This window comes from Macrobrachium rosenbergii, chromosome 4 (genome assembly GCF_040412425.1).
Source record: "Macrobrachium rosenbergii isolate ZJJX-2024 chromosome 4, ASM4041242v1, whole genome shotgun sequence".
NCBI classification, from domain to species: domain Eukaryota; kingdom Metazoa; phylum Arthropoda; class Malacostraca; order Decapoda; family Palaemonidae; genus Macrobrachium; species Macrobrachium rosenbergii.
In genome coordinates, this window is record NC_089744.1 from 44,803,978 (window position 1) to 44,821,975 (window position 17,998).

General features: G+C 35.4%; 1 protein-coding gene across 1 annotated transcript in view; it reads right to left on the reverse strand.

Annotated features, from left to right (window-relative positions):
- Window positions 1-3,386: 3,386 nt before the first annotated feature.
- The window catches only part of LOC136833711 (synaptonemal complex protein 1-like), a 378,221-nt gene continuing 363,609 nt past the window's right edge, over window positions 3,387-17,998 (reverse strand). Inside the window, exons 21-22 of the mRNA XM_067095919.1 lie at window positions 13,605-13,844; window positions 3,387-4,189 (exon numbers count right to left, since the gene is read on the reverse strand). Coding sequence (XP_066952020.1) covers window positions 4,121-4,189; window positions 13,605-13,844 — 309 coding nt within the window. The 3' untranslated portion in view covers window positions 3,387-4,120. The remainder of the gene's footprint in view (window positions 4,190-13,604; window positions 13,845-17,998) is intronic.

The window sequence follows — 17,998 nt, forward strand, 5'->3', positions numbered from 1 at the left end:
CAAGTAACAATAAGGGGAATGAACATACTGAAAAACAACATCAGAAGCTGTGTGTGTAGGGAATATGCTTATAAGAAAATTTAATTTTTGTGATGATGAAACTCAAGTTCAATTATTCAAAACTTTTTGTATGACCTTCTATTATTCTTCACTATGTAAAACTACACACAGGAAACTTTAAGAAGCCTAACAATGTCATAATTATATACTGTAACAAGGGGGCTGATGGGATCCCTCGAAGTAATAGTGCTTCCCATGTTTTTGTGAAACTGGGTTTTGCCCTGCCTTGATGTTATCCAATGCCATGCAGTATATAGTTTAAAACAGATTGGAGAAATTCAAATAATGTTTTGATACAATCACTAAAAGACCGATGTGTTTTTATTCTTCAAATTGCATAATGAATGACACAGAATACTCTACTGATATGTATAACTGTTACTTCTTTTTTTATGTTTTATATCTGGAATGATATGTGCAGTATGTTCATTACACTGATGGAAAATAATTTAGTTTTTAATGAGCCAGTTTTCACTTGCTTTTTAGGTCTTGTTGTATGACCTCGGTTTACAGATTTTTATATATTGGTAAGATACACATTGGGTGGCATTCCCCTGTCGGTTTTGATAACTATTTTTTTGCAAATTTGTTTGTTTCATAATTAAAAATTGTAGCCTCTTGATACCACTTTTAAAAAAAATTTTGTATGTGAATTTGATATTCAAAATAAAGTATTATTATTATTATCAACTTTTTGTGGAATCCATTTCTCTACTAATGACACCATTGAGAGTCGACTCCTTAATATTCATTCATTCCCCACCCTATGGGGATGGCCCCAACATAACTTGTGAGGAAAACGTATAGGCCCAACCAACCTGGTGGGACAGACACCACTTAAAAAATGCAATCATTCCCACTCTCTACTGTCAGACAAACCATAAAGAATGGCAAGAGTCCTACCACCAGGACCAACATACCTCTGGAATCCAGCTACAGAGGATACTTTCACCATTCAGATATCAATATGAATATCCGTATTAAAACCTTTTAGGCACTAACTTTTTTGGGTGAGTGACAATCCCAACGCAGGTCCAACCATTACTTTCACAATAGAATTCAGTCTTAGCGACAGTACTATTTTCACTTACCAGGCTAAAGAAAAGGGGGCATTTGAGAGGTTGGATAGCAAGATAAGAAGTATATTGCATAAAATATAAAACTATATTCGTGCAGCTGGGGGAATACCCCAAATGCACTATGAAATAACAGTTACAATGGCATGAAGCTGATAAAATATTTGGTTGCAGTAGTAATGAGAGAAAGAGAGAGATATCAGGAAAAAAAAAAAAATTCTCCCTGTTTCCCCAGTTAGTGGCCTTTCACCATTCACACACCTTCCACAGTGAATATAAATATTTCATGGTGAAGCCATGTGACTTTATCAAGGCATTCTCTCATTGAGATTTTAGGCTGTTACAAAAAATACTTTGTATGAAAACGAATGTTTAAAAAAATTATTTTTAATAAACTAAATGCATATGCAAAAAAAAAATTGAAGCTTTCAAAAAGTAAATTAATCCCATTTCAAGAATACTTACTGGCAGGTTTTCAATCAATTTCTCCCCTTAAGGGGAGCGTTTGACGAAAAAATCGAAAAATCAAAATTTTCTGAGATATTTTATATATGGCATCATACATATCCTGACTATCTTCTCAGAAAGTTTTATTAAAAAATTCGCCATAGTTTAGGAGTTATAAACAAAAACAGTAACCCTATCATAGAAAAAATTACATTTTTCGTATAATGTAATGATAATGTCAGTATATCGGTAGTAATTTTCTTTTAGCTATGAAATAATAATATCTAAATGCGTTATATGGCAACTCTGTGGACCTAGTACGCATCAGCGAAAGCCAGGAATCCGCAGGGCAGGCAGTGACGTCAGACAGTCAGTCAGTAGCAGCTCAGAGCTTGACTAAGTAAAACGTCGCGCTGCCCAACCTCAGCTGTGTTTTGACACTCGCTTCATCTAGCTTCATTTAGCGAAGTTATATTACTTTGCAAGTCTATTGTTATATATTTTGGCTTTTCAAATATGTCATAAAAACATCAAACTGTGTAACAGCAAGCAAATAAATACACAGAGAAGCAAAAAATATCGTATATCTCAAAACTAAAGTTATCGACATTCAAACTGCATCTCCTCCATAACGAATGCACCGATCTCAATGAAACAAAAAGCAAACGAAAGCTAAATAAATTGTCTACAAAAAAATAGAGAGTTTTTTTTCATTTTGTCCCTCAAAAATTTTTGGGAAATTTTTTTCCAAAAAATCAATCAAAGTTTTTTCAAAAACGAAAAATATTCATAAAAAAAAAGAAAAAAAAATTTGAAAAAAAAACGCTCCCTTACTTTGTTCTAATATATAATATCTGTCTACCACGTAAATTTGAGCTCTTAGTTTGCAGAAGTTATGGAGGAGATGCATTTTGAAAAATTTTGGGGGGTGGGGTTACCAGCTAATGGGGGGCGGAAGACGAAAATTATGGTTACAGTCCTTTGCCCTATACAAAAATAAACCCAGGCACAAAATTTGAAACTGATTCATTAAAAAACACGGGAGTTATTAGCGAAAAACGATTTCATCAAACGCTCCTCATATCGTTATAAAACTTTGAAGGCCGATATCTCAAAACTAAAGTTATCGACATTCAAACTGCATCTCCTCCATAACGAATGCACCGATCTCAATGAAACAAAAAGCAAATGAAAGCTAAATAAATTGTCTACAAACAAAGAGAGTTTTTTTATTTTGTCCTCGAAAATTTTTGGGAATTTTTTCCAAAAAATCAATCAAGTTTTTTCAAAAACGAAAAATATTCATTAAAAAAAAAAAAAATTAAAAAAAACGCTCTCTTACTTTGTTCTAATATATAATATCTGTCTACCACGTAAATTTGAGCTCTTAGTTTGCAGAAGTTATGGAGGAGATGCATTTTGAAAAATTTTTGGGGGGTTGGGGTTACCAGCTAATGGGGGGGCGGAAGACGAAAATTATGGTTACAGTCCTTTGCCCTATACAAAAATAAACCCAGGCACAAAATTTGAAACTGCTTCATTAAAAAACACGGGAGTTATTAGCGAAAAACGATTTTATCAAACGCTCCCCTTAATATCACACATGCTCAGGTCAAGTAGCTGTTCGGGTAAACATACATTTAAGAGACTTTCTAACTGTAAACAATACATTAAAATACTGCAAGTTTCCTCCAATTCTTCTCTCTCAATATCCAGATATGGGATATCAAATAATTTATAAACTAAAGTAATACTAATATATTAATAAATGACTACTCTAACATGGATAATTTTAATCACTGAAGGTATCAGTAACCTTTATTAGTCTTTAGGTTTCATATGTGAAAATCAAGGTGCAAATTATTTCCAGTAAAGCATTTAAAAAAATGTACTAACTTGTACAATGGTAAATAAAAATTTTCCCTAAAAAGACATTTCCATTTACTGTATACCTAGGAAAAAACAAAATGCAAATATTCTGTATGAAAAGTGTGAATGCTGCCACTGCATGTAATACCAAATAAGCAGTATTCTGTTATAATAAAAAGTTACTTCCATGAACACTGACTTCACTAAAACACACTCTTAAATCAAAACCCTACCTTAGTGCAAAATTTTGTACAGGTACTGTATACAGTATTCAAATGACAAGCACCAGTATCCTTTACCCTGAAAATGAAACTATGCACCTAACACAGTAAAACTAATATAAATATATCTCCAACAAAGAAACAGAAATGCATTCTTAACAGAAATAACGTAATATATTTGAGTGAACTTCTCCTTTGACACTAAAACAAGCACCAATGAATATTAAAGAACAGTTAAAATTTCGGAAACAAAAGCAAAAACAAAATCCTGTTTTGTCTCATAGCTACTAAATTACATTTGCTGACAAGTAATAATGTCTTGTATGTTACATTAGAGTGCCGGCATAAACCATAAGGTATAACTCAAAACAGTAGTACGTATACAAATCATCAGTCTAGATTTGCTTAATTTCTTCTCAATCTGATTACCCTAATTAAAGGTATGCTTCATGGAAGTGAGGTATTTCCACTGGCTGCGGACTTCTTCACACCATAGGTCTTGAAAGGTCTCTTTCGCTGAGGACAAAAATGTCAAATCAGTAAATAACACAAGTACTGTACATTTAAGAGAAATAACACACAACACAAAGAAATTTATAATTTTAGTAAAAGTTAGAAGACTCCACAGGAGAAGCATTAAGATCCATGAATGTCTTCTGAAGACCAAAATCTAGAAGTTGAAAGCCCTTTGCATGAAATTCCAAAACAAACATCTAAAATCCTAGTTTTTCAAGTGCTGACATGATAGACAAACAAAAATATATATAGTTGACCCTGCCTATTCGTGATTCTGGATTCGCGGCGTCACCTATTCGTGGATTTTTCTGTGGAATGTATATCCACACTATTTTCGTGACTAAATACATTTTTCATGATAAAGCTTTTAAAATAGGCAGGTATAAGTGTTTTTAGAGGGGTTTTGGTGTTTGAACTATCAAAATAGGCAGTTATAAGCATTTCTGGAGGGATGTCAAGTATTCTCAGATTTTAGCTTTTCGCGGGGGTGTTGTGGTCCCTATCCCCCATGAATCCCGGGGGTCGACTGTACAAACATTTACTAGCATAGAGTGTTTCTGGTATTTCTATTTTGCTCTCGTATATTGTCAAATTTACTATTCAAACTTCCAGTATAAGCCCCATGAAAAAAGAATTAATCCCTGTACAGATGAGTATGCTATTCATTATGAAATGAGGCTTTTAGTTCATAGTGTTTATACGAATTACCCTCAAGTAATACTGTACACAGAAGTATGGAGGGTGGTATTAGTAGTGCATGCATAAGCTAGCAGAATTTGACTGTTTGGTGCTTATGGGTTTATTTTTTCTTGGTAATGACAGTTCGCCACATCCTGATAACGTACAAACACAAAATTATGAAGATTTTACCGATTTGCACCATTTTTTTAGGACATAACCTATGGAAAGAGTTTAAGGAAACAGATATTTATTCACTCCAGAAATTAAGTAATTAAAATCTTTGTACTCCAGGACAAAATTTGACCTTTTTCAAGACTAAATCAACTACCGTACTTACGTGGCATTTTCCACTAACATTTCGTTTTGGTCCATTCTAACTGGAAGAGACCTGCAGGAATTATTAAAAGTATCTCTCACCTTCAAATGAAATGCATATTGACTGTAAGTGTGTGGTATGCAATTTCTCCACCCCCTTTCAATAAAATGTTTTTTAATGTTCTATGCAGCACTGGACATCCTAGCCTCCAACACCACACGAGACCTACAAATGCATGTTGAACATCCTCTAGCTATCTGCTAGTACCTACACATTACCCTTTGCTCTGTCCAGCATCTGCCCATGGGTCTCCCTTTGTATCCCAAAGCATGCACCACCGCAACACCCATGCTCCATACACAGTCCATGCATACCCTTCCCCTACGGTATATCTCCCCAGCAGTCTGTGTGCATCATTGTTTCTTTGTTAAAAAAAATGCTGTGCAATGGCTTTAAAATATGCTAAAAGTATTACTAATGCTAACAACAAGCCCAAGACAGGCCGTGATGTGCCTACATTAGCAGAAAAAGTGAATGTGTTAGATATTATTGAAATAGAAATAACATGTGCAGAGATCACTAGGAAATTGAAGAATCACTTGACGATTCAAGAAATCTGAAAACATACGAAAAGCATTCATGAAAGAATTGCTACTGTTCCTGTGAATGTAAAAGGGAGTTCCAAAGTGCAGGATAGTTGGCTAACATGCAAAAAGCACTAACTGTGTGGATAGGGGCCATGACAAAAAAAGAGTCCCTATTGATGTAAACAATCTGTCAGGCTAATACTAAAGATGGAACCAAGCCATCTGCAGCCAGTAAGGATGGTTAACTGATTTAAGCATTAACCTGAAAAAACATCAAAATTACGTGAAAAGTGGCACCAGACAACAGAGACCAACAACACCTTTCCTGTTGAGTTCAAGGAACATCAGAGGCAGAGACTACAATCCCAGGCAGGTGTTCAACTGTAAGGAAATAGATCTCTTCTAGAAGAAAATATCTAGCTGGACCTACATCAATCAAAGTGCAAAAGAGGCACCAGGCTTTGAAGCATGGAAGGATGGACAGGCTGAGTCTGGTGGTATGTGGCAATGTAGCTGGCCATATGATGAAGGGTGGTGTCGTGTGCTGAGTGAAAAAATTCTGCAATACTTTTTACATAGTGGTTCCATGAATGCTTTATCCCCAAGTTCCATGAATGCTTTATCCCCAAGTTAAGTCTTATTTAGTGAAGGAAGCCTGCCTTTCAAAATTCTCTTAAAATAGCTTACAGTATTATGTTCTTGAACATCCTCAATCTATTGCCATCGAAGACACAGATGTGCAGGTTGTGTTTTTGCCTTTCAACATGACCGCACTTCAGCTGTGTCAAAGCTGCCTACACTCAGCAGGTCTTCAATATGATCTTCACAGCTATTGATGCCTATCCTGACGTGAACATCATGGACTGCTGGAAAGCAGTCACCACTGCAGATGAAGTAATGTTTATCCAATGAGAAACAGATGGCTTGAAACAAGACACCATGAATGCTTATTGAGAGAATCTATGAAATGAGGCTGTGAATGACTTCATGGGATTCCTGGCTGTCGACAGGGAGACGCAGAGGATCAGTGATTTGGCAAGATAAGTTAGCAACTGGAATGGGAGACATGAGTGATAATGATGTCACTGAATATCTCAATGACATCATCATCACTTATGTCTCCCATTCCAATGATGATGATGATATCATTGAAATACTGTGACATCATCACTCATGTCTTCCATTCCAGTTTTGTTTTGTTTTTGCTTTTGTTTCCGAAATTTTAACTGTTCTTTAATATTCATTGGTGCTTGTTTTAGTGTCAAAGGAAAAGTTCACTCAAATATATTACATTATTTCTGTTAAGAATGCATTTCTGTTTCTTTGTTGGAGATATATTTATATTAGTTTTACTGTGTTAGGTGCATAGTTTCATTTTCAGGGTAAAGGATACTGGTGCTTGTCATTTGAATACTGTATACAGTACCTGTACAAAATTTTGCACTAAGGTAGGGTTTTGATTTAAGAGTGTGTTTTAGTGAAGTCAGTGTTCATGGAAGTAACTTTTATTATAACAGAATAATGCTTATTTGGTATTACATGCAGTGGCAGCATTCACACTTTTCATACAGAATATTTGCATTTTGTTTTTTCCTAGGTATACAGTAAATGGAAATGTCTTTTTAGGGAAAATTTTTATTTACCATTGTACAAGTCAGTACATTTTTTAAATGCTTTACTGGAAATAATTTGCACCTTGATTTTCACATATGAAACCTAAAGACTAATAAAGGTTACTGATACCTTCAGTGATTAAAATTATCCATGTTAGAGTAGTCATTTATTAATATATTAGTATTACTTTAGTTTATAAATTATTTGATATCCCATATCTGGATATTGAGAGAGAAGAATTGGAGGAAACTTGCAGTATTTTAATGTATTGTTTACAGTTAGAAAGTCTCTTAAATGTATGTTTACCCGAACAGCTACTTGACCTGGGCATGTGTGATATTAAGGGGAGAAATCGATTGAAAAACTGCCAGTAAGTATTCTTGAAATGGGATTAATTTACTTTTTGAAAGCTTCAATTTTTTTTTTTGCATATGCATTTAGTTTATTAAAAATAATTTTTTTAAACATTCGTTTTCATACAAAGTATTTTTTGTAACAGCCTAAAATCTCAATGAGAGAATGCCTTGATAAAGTCACATGGCTTCATCATGAAATATTTATATTCACTGTTGAAGGTGTGTGAGTAGATTAGGAACTTAACCTTTGCGTACCTAACCATAAGATCTATTTTCCTACACACTTTTGCTGGCTGTGTGACTATTTCACAGATGACTGGCCTCGCCGCTCCCATGCACACAACAGAGAAGCATCTTGCCACTCAAAAATGAGACGACTAGGTATCCAGACGGCGACCCGAAAGGTAGTACTGCTCTCCACTCCTTTTCCTCCCCTGGCGGAAGCTAACAAACTCGGACGACCAAGCCCCCACATGTTCTGAGCTCAAACATCACCAGGCGTCAGGTACGTCAGACGCAACTAGTTTCTAAGCCAGTTCTATCCCTTTCCATGAATTTCTCTCTCTTTATTTTTTCTGAATTTTCACTTTTTCATTCTCCCAACCAAGCCCTCTTTGTTAAGCCAAATCTACCAAAAGCAGCCCCCATCCGTTGTCCTCAACTAAATCTACCTCCATTCAGAGATCAGCAGCAGATTTCTCCCTCCATAGTGTTACCACGGGCCAATTAAATTTAATTAATCAACTCCTCCTCCATGGTGCACTGTTTAGCTTAGTGTGAGAGTAATTCCTTTATGTAGCATGTTAATCCTGGATTCTCTTACAGGATCCTCACTACTATCCTGCTCAGTCGACCGTCTCAAATCATCTTAAAAGTACTGCCATTTCAATAAACGTAAAACTTCCCTGGTACGCAGTTCGGGGAGCAATAACCTGTTCCCCCCTTTCGTTGCACGCAAGAGAGCCTAATCATTCAAGACAAAATTGACTCGTCAGATGCAGAGATTTATCCTGCATTTCAAATTTGCATTTTTTCAGTATTTGAGTTTACTTGCTGTATCATCAGCCTTTCAGATTATCTCCTCGGTTGCTTTTTTTCTGTAAATAAATTCAATTTAATGTAAATTGCTAATCACTTACCATGGCGACCTTCAAATCACTACTTAATAATGGTAATACCAAGGTAAGTTACCCATTTTTCCCCTTCATTTTGTTACAGGTTGGTATTCTCTGATGGCCTTAAGGGAGTAAATTAATAAGAACCACCCTTTCATTCCTCCAACAAGACCCAATCTCAGAGAATATATATATATATATAATATATATATATATACAGGTTGACCATCACTAATCCGGCATTAGCCATTTTGCCGGATTAGCCATTTATTAGACTAGAATACACGAAACCCAGTAGCTAAGCACCTCATCCTAGAATTAAAATATCCCATAAATCACTACAAGTTGGTTAATAAAGAAAAGACAATTATCAAATACAGGTAGTGCTCGAGTTACGATAATTCGACTTGCGATATTTCAAGTTTACGATGGGGTTAGCAATTAATACCGATACGAAAATATTTAGGAAATATTTTTAGATTTCATGCAGGCGCAGGCCGCAAGAGAGACCAACTTACAATAGACCAACTTCTTTTCCTCCATCTCTTTATTCCATCTGCTAGTTAAAAAAGTACAAGAGAATGATAAAAGTATTGTTAGTAACGTTATACTCTTGCGTAAATGCATACAGCCATAAACAACGAAACGGGAAACTGTTGTTTTGCTAATAATCGTATCGGATAACAACTGTTGTGCTTGTATTTCAACCATCGTACGGTAATACACAATTACTGTAGTTATGTTACAAATGACGTTAAGTACTGTACAATAGGACTGATATATTTCTTACACTATACCCTTGTTCGCTTTGGAGAAAAGATCGGCAGGGAAATATACTGCTACAGTAACTTTAAGCTGCAAGTTGTAGCTGAAGCTGAGAAAACAATATTCAAGCTCCTAATGACTATAAATTATCGTGCATCGGCAACATGGATGAAACTCGACCGTAAATAAAACTGGAGAGAATGTATTTTAATCAAAACTACTGGGCATGAAAGAATACAAATTACTACTGTTTTCACGTCGATAAAAGATAAACATGTAAAGCTCGTATTATGATGAACTCAAGAGAAAATAGCGAACGGAATCTTGATTTTTTTTACTAAAAAAAAAAAAAAAAAAAAAAAAAAAAAAAAAAAAAGCTTTAAAAAACGGGCAGCCGTGATTCCCGCGAACATCATATATTAACAAAAAAATAGCTAAATTAATTTCCAAACGAGACCTATTTAAGTTATATTTCGACTTAAAAACACTTCATATAACGAAAAATATCCTTGTCCCAAATAAATAAAGTATCCATATTCATTTACGCTAACTAGAAGCAAGAAAAGCGCTTTGAATTTGGTTAAATACGGCGAAATACAGTACGTAAACACCGCGATATCGATTCTCAAAACAAAACACTGATTGCAATTTACAATAGAAAAGCAATATGAGAATATACGCAATTGGAAACAATGTAGTAAAGCATAACTTTTTAAAAGATCCATGAAAAAGATGCACATTCATTATGTTGATGTTTGTATAATACTGTTAATATGTGAATACAGTACAGTATGTAGGCTAGGCTACCAGTTTGTTGATGCAGCACACTGCGCCACCAAATCAAAGCGGCAGGCGAGCGAGTTAGCGCAGCAACCCGGGAAATTTGAAAATTAGTGCGGAAACATTAGAAATTACTCTAGCCGAAATTTGTGCCAGATTACTGATATATATATATATATATATATATATATATATATATATATATATATATATATATATATATATATATATATATATATATAATGTTCTTCATCGGAGGGGTGGGTAGAGCTCTCGGCTAGCACACTGTTGGCCCAGCGTTCGACTCTCCTACCAGCCAATGAAGAATTAGAGGAATTTATTTCTGATGATAGAAATTAATTTCTTGTCATAATGTGGTTCGGATTCCACAATATGCTGTAGGTCCCGTTGCTAGGTAACCAGTTGGTTCTTAGCCACGTAAAATAAATCTAATCCTTCGGGCCAGCCGTAGGAGAGCTGTTAACCAGCTCAGTGGTCTGGTTAAACTAAGATATACTTAACTTTATATATATATATATATATATATATATATATATATATATATATATATATATATATATATATATATAATGAATAAAGTAACAGCCATGAAGGAAAAGTGAAATGATGAAATTTTAAGTACTTTCGTCTTATTACCAAGACATGGTCATACCAACTAAAGATACAAAGACAAGGGCATATATAAATGGTGGGTATAAATCCTGAAGGAATACAAAAAGGTTAGATCACAAAATATTACGAAGTAACGAAACTATTTCCAGGAACTTGTTGGAATCCGTTATGATTCAGATGACCTGGGAGAATAAACCCAAATTTGAGCCAAGGATTATTTTCTTTTGACCCTGTGATAAAACATATTTTCCATAAGGTTTTGAAAGACAAAATAAAGTGGATTACCAATAGGTAGATTTCGATGTTAATCCATTGACCATTTTGTGATATCCCAACCTTTTTGTATTTCCTTAGTACTTATACCCACTATATATATGTATGTATGTGTATATATATATATATATATATATATATATATATATATATATATACACAGGCAGTCCCCGGTTATCAGCGGGGTTTCGTTCCCGACGGCGTGACGACAACCGAAAATCGCTGCTAACCGAAAATCGGCAACAATAGCACTGATCCCCAGTTAGTGGGCACCGATAACCGGTTAGCGGCGCCGATGACCAGTGATCAGCGCCACCGATAAGAGGCGATCAGCGCCAATAACTGGTTATCAGCAACGAAAATCTGGTTATCATCATTGCTAGACAAGTGCCGTAAAACCGGATCGCCAGTAACCAAGGCTGCCGATAACGGGGACTGCCTGTGTGTGTGTGTGTGTGTGTGTGTGTGTGTGTGTATGTGTGTGTATGTGTATATATATATATATATATATATATATATATATATATATATATATATATATATATATATATATATATATATATATATATATATATATATATATATATATATATATATATATATATATATATATATATATATATATATATATATATATATATATATATATATATATATATATATATATATATATTTTAGTTGCTGTGACCATGTCTTGGTAATATGATGAAAGTACTTAGCATCTCATTGTTTCACTTTTCCTTCATGGCTGTAACTTTGTTTTGTATAATCATTGCATTTTTACCTTTTTGTGATTTAAAATCAAATGTGTATGTATGTATGTGTATATATATATATATATATATATATATATATATATATATATATATATATATATATATATATATATATATATATGCCCTTTTGTGTGTGTGTGTGTGAAAGTACTTAGCATCTCATGTGTGATCCATCGACTGTATGGTCACGGTTGACGTTTGTTTCCCAAACTCACTTTCGTCAATCTCACTCAACAATATAACCGGAACCACCGATTTTCTTATCAGCCACCAAGATCTTCTGACACATCTCATAAAAAATGACATCACTCATCCGTGTTCGATGCAAGATTTACGAATAGTTTTTAATGCATACTGAAAAAATCTCTTGGATAAACAAAATACCCTGTATAACAATCATTACTCTCAGGCATAGTTTTGATTCCTCCAAGAAATACCAATGACGAGCTGAATAACTTCTTTTGACACTTTCAACTGTTATATTGCCACGTCAGTTGGTCAGTAAAGGTGCTAGGACTGCCATTCAGCAATGTTACACTTTACACACACACACACACCATAAAAATCTTAAGAGTAATCTTTCCTGGTATAATCAGTGAGTTTTATAAGAAATAGCGGTACGAGAGCATACAATATTAAATATAATGAACAGAAATTGTTGTGAGTCGCAACATGACAAAAGACTTAAGATCACATCTATCAACCTTCGTGGCCAAAAAAAGGAAGGGTGAATGTAGATCAGAACATGGGCATATGAATCACATTGATCTGAAATATTCTCGATAGGTTAGATCAATTTAATTCATCAGCCTAGGGCAAGACCTGGGTTGACTGAGTCAGGGCACCAGACTACTGCAGCTTAGGAACTATAGGGTGACAGGAATGACATACAATGGCCATCTTAAGAACTATGGGAGTTAGGTCCAGCGAGATGGGGTTCACGTTAACTTGGGACTTGGAAAAATTTCCTTTATCAATGTAAAATTGGTAGTCCATGACCTAAAGGAAATTGGCTGAGTAAGTGGTGTTTTTGGCATATCAGAACATGTTGAGCAACTTTTATTCTGTAGCTTTTTTCATTTGGAGGCATGGGGGAGGAAATAAGGCCTGCTCCCATCATCCTCAAAACTACCCTTAATTACAACACCAAAACAGCAAATGTAAAATACGAATGGCTATGTATGAGTTAGTGGGTTGCCAGTAAGCTCCCTTATATCATGCATTTAACCAAGAAGAGAGCTAATATTGCAACATGACAAAAATCCATCTTGGTAGTTCTTGAAGAGCATCTTAATAACTGAAGACAGACTTAACTACACATACAGAGTAAAATTAATGCATTCATTAAATTCTAATTTTATGAATACTAAGGGTTTAATCAAACATCTACTGTAGTATAAATATGCAAAAAAACTAATAAAAATAGCACTACAGACACTATGAAATATATGTACAGTATATCATTAATAAATACAGATTATCTAATAAAGTAACAACAAATATGCAGATATATTCTTACCCGTCTGTCATGAGAGAGCTTTCCAGTTTTAGTGCACGAGGATGACCCTCTTGAACCTTGTGAAAGTGGCATTTGTTCCTCAGAAGTTTTAGAACAGTTAATTTCTTCATCGGAAGCAGTAAAAATTCTCATTGGAGGAACGTTAGCAAGTGGTTTCTTCACAAGAGACCTATATTTCAAAACATTCCTGTTTCTCCCCGGGTGCATTACCTCTTCAAAAACATCATCACTATCAACAACCTGTGAAGAGAGTCAGATATCTTAGTTTCCTATAATATTTCAGGAACATTTCACTTGCTAAGCTAATTAAGAGAAGCATAGGCCTTACCTGTATTCAGTGCTCGTAGTGTGCGATTCACCTAGTACATCACATCCCGTTCAATATTCCCCAAGTCCTACTATATGAGCTCTATGTATAAACCGCACTCTAGAGGCAGCAAGTACATAAAACCAAGGCGCACCCCTAGTGTGCATTACTCCGCAAATACTACAGGAGTGTGAAGTCGGAGCGCCAAAGGAAGAGTTAGATACCCATTTGTAAAAGTCTATTAGTACAGGTGTATTAAAAATTGTTACTTCCCACAAAACTGTTTACTTACTGTATCAAATATATTGCATTAATTTATATTGCATTCTGGTGATGTTTACATTCTGAAAATTATTAGCTGATGAGTCTTACCGACATCATCGCCAATTTGTTACCAAATGATAGCTCACTGGTATCACCAACATCACGCATCAGTCCATGAGCTAGGATGGTGAGCTAACCATACCAAACTATGGTTATAGTCCATGGACCGTACTTTGTCAAAAGAGGGTGTCAGGAGGGTGAAGCAGCGATGCCACAGGTACTTTCCTCATTATGCGAATCGGCAATTACAGACTTCCTTGTGATTCTTTACAAGAAAATTGTTTATAAAAACTTATCAAGTTATAATTTATGGCAATTTTGCAATTAATTATTGATAAAAACAGCATAAGAAGATATTAACCCTTAAACACCGACTGGACGTATCGTACGTCGACTAAAATTGTCTGTCGGGTGCCAAGCAGACGTACGGTACGTTGACTACAAAAAGTTTTTTTAAATATTCACGGAAAAATAGTTATAGGCCTAGTTTGCGAAAGATTTTAAATCACGCGCCTTGAAGGATGCTGGGAGTTCACGGATCACACTGTTGTTTTGTTTACAAGTGTTACCGAGCCGCACATGCGCGAATTTCTTTCTTCTCGCACTACAGAGCATCAGCGACACATCTCAGAAATTCTTTTGTCACTTTGTCGTAATTTTTGCACCGTTTTATATTAGCCGTTACATAAAGTTTTATATATGAAAATGTGCGCAATTTCATGTAAAATACAACAAAAACCAACTCATGGTTGTAGCTTTTATCAGTTTTGAAATGTTTTCATATAAATCACGATAAGTGCCAAAATTTCAACCTTTGGTCAACTTTGACTCGACCGAAATGGTCGAAAATGCAATTGTAAGCTAAAACTCTTACATTCTAGTAATATTCAATCATTTACCTTCATTTTGCAACAAACGGGAAGTCTCTAGCACAATATTTTGATTTATGGTGAATTTTTTAAATAAACTTTTTTTACGTCCTCGAGTTACGAATTCATGCATCATTTTGTGATAATATTTTCTCTGTGTTGCTTTGATCGTTTTACAATTTGTTATATACCAAAATCATCGCAATTTAGTGTACAATACAACAAAAAAAAAAAAATGAACGTGCTGTGATCAAATTTTTGAAAAAAAGCTTTCTTTCCGCGGAAGAAATATGGCGCAAAATGGCAGAATACTCCCAAACCATAATGCAGTTTACATCGTTTTACGGCAGACACTTTTGATTTTAAATAGAGGCTACGACAAGGGCGAAGAACGGCGTTTAGGGTTAAGACAATGTGACACCAAAATGAACTCTTAATCTTAAAACTTACATATTTTTGCCAAATCTATTTTACCCTAAGGGGATGGTATGGAGAAAACAATTAAGTTTGGGGTCAGAAGCTCTGGGTCAGTCCTTCTCATTATATGACTTCTGTACTTTACAGTCAAGCAGTCATGATGAGCCTTGGCAATATGTAAATATAGGGAAAGCCACAACATTTTATAATCATTAAAAAGAATACCAACGACCCTTACAATGAATGAAAATGGCGTAAAAAATGTAAAAGTCCAAACTTAATTTATACAACTTATTGTTTTCATTCCTTAAAGGGAAGAAAGTGAGAGATAATTTACTGGAATTAGGTAATATTTAAGTCTGATTTAATTTTTGCTCACGTCTTTATATATGATAATAACTTACCTTCTCCAGAAGAAATGTTATCACTGAACTCTGTTGTTTATAAAGGGAAAATCATGAAATACCACCGTAATTATAACAGGTCAAGGTCGAAGGCAAAGATATCCACAATCCGTGAGTTACCTTCAAGAAACGGAAACATGTCAACAGTGTAGGAAGACTGGGAGCCCCGTTTTTTGACAGACCTCAGTGGTTCACCTATAGTGAGCTATGAAACAAAGATTAACACTCCAGACGTTTGCACTGAAACACTGCATAATAGCAATGTTTGTATGGAAACACTACATGACAGAAATGTTAGTTTGGAAACACTGCATGATAGCATGCCTGCTGGTTTAAAACAAAAGTATGGTACCTATATGAGCAATATCAGTTGTACTGCCAGAACTGAGAGCCCCTTCCGTTGATTCTTTTATTTCTCTACTTGAAATATTTTGCACATAATTTCTTCAAAAAGATAACGTCCACAGAATGTAATACAGTATATCTAACAAATTTCAGAACAGCACAAAGCCAGAAGAATATGCAAAAATTTATATCAAAATATGGATGGCAGCCTTACCTTCTAAGTCCAGCCCGAGAAGAACCCTAAAAGAGTTCAGAGATCTGGTTAAACAAATCATTTATAACTAACTAACTTACCTTCAAAGACAATTAACAAAATGGTAGCAAAATAAAAACTTTAAATTGCATGGTGTTCTGTGCTTCCAATATCAAACTCCATCTTTCTGTTTTTCATTAGGGCAATCATCTACAAATATTTACATATATTTTTGTAAACAGTACATAGTGCATGAAATGCATGACGAATATCAAGCCATAAACTTTAGTGTTTGGCCCTCTGTATCTCACAGAATAATGAAGTCTGTCAACCACCAAGGGAATATAGCTGTTATTCCATATTTACCAGCATGAGAAGGTTAACAGCACCTTTCAAATGTCAAATTTTGGAGAAAGCATTCTGCAGCTACTGCAGCCTACTGTAAGGACATAAGTCACCATAGGCAAGGTTTTACAGGCCCTCAAATGCGTGAGGCTAATTTGCCTGGATCAAATGGCAGAGGTTGTGACTTGATGGGAACAGATGGTACCTGTCTTCTGGTGCAATTTGTCAAATTTTGTCAGCTGCACCTCTGTTGCCACCATTTAAAATGTTACAGGGCCTCCCAATAATGACCCATTTGCTAGAGGAGAAGCAATTTTGGCTAGTGTTTACTGAACTATACAGGATCCTTCAATGCCTGTAAAAACAAAACACAAAATAAAGTGAATGAAGGAAAAAGGGCACAGAATACAGTATTTTCTTCTTCCACCTAAACAAAGATCTTAACTACTAGACAAAGGGATTTTGACAAAGGAAAAATCTATTTCTGAGGGAGGCCCTGTGTCACCCGGTGAAATTCCATTCTTAAACGAATTTCTAGGTATAAATATTGCTAAATATACCAGAGAAAAAAGCTTACAGGAATGCTGGAGTTACTACCCCCAGATCGAGCATCTTCGATGAAGATGTCGGTATAACCAAGGGTGAGTGAAGGAATCACAACCACAGAGCCACACTCGAAAGACATCCCCCTGTCAACATCCCCGAGAAGAGTGAGGGGCTGTACCAGCTCCCACGCTCCCCAGCCCGCCACGCGGCGACTCCAGCGCCATCTGAACTCATTCCAGACTAGCACCATCCCCAGGCTTGGCATGAGCCAGCAGGGGGGGCAAACCTGTACCTCAAAATAATCTAGGGGGGGTCACCGGGTGACACGGGGCCTCCCTCAGAAATAGATTTTTCCTTTGTCAAAATCCCTTTTCTGAGTTCGGCCCCGTGTCACCCGGTGAAATAGTATCAGAGAATCATGCAAAGACTGCAAAGCTATAACAAAATACAAAAGGCAATGGAAAGAGACACATGCTATGGAAAAATAGATTTAATAAAAATATCTCAACAGTGAAAATCAGATTAACTATAAGTAAATACTGGTGGCATATAACACCTCACATCAAAGATTATCATGAAAAAGGAAACTTAACCTAGGAACAAGGTAGATATACAAATATGTGGTACAATAGGGGAAAATAAGA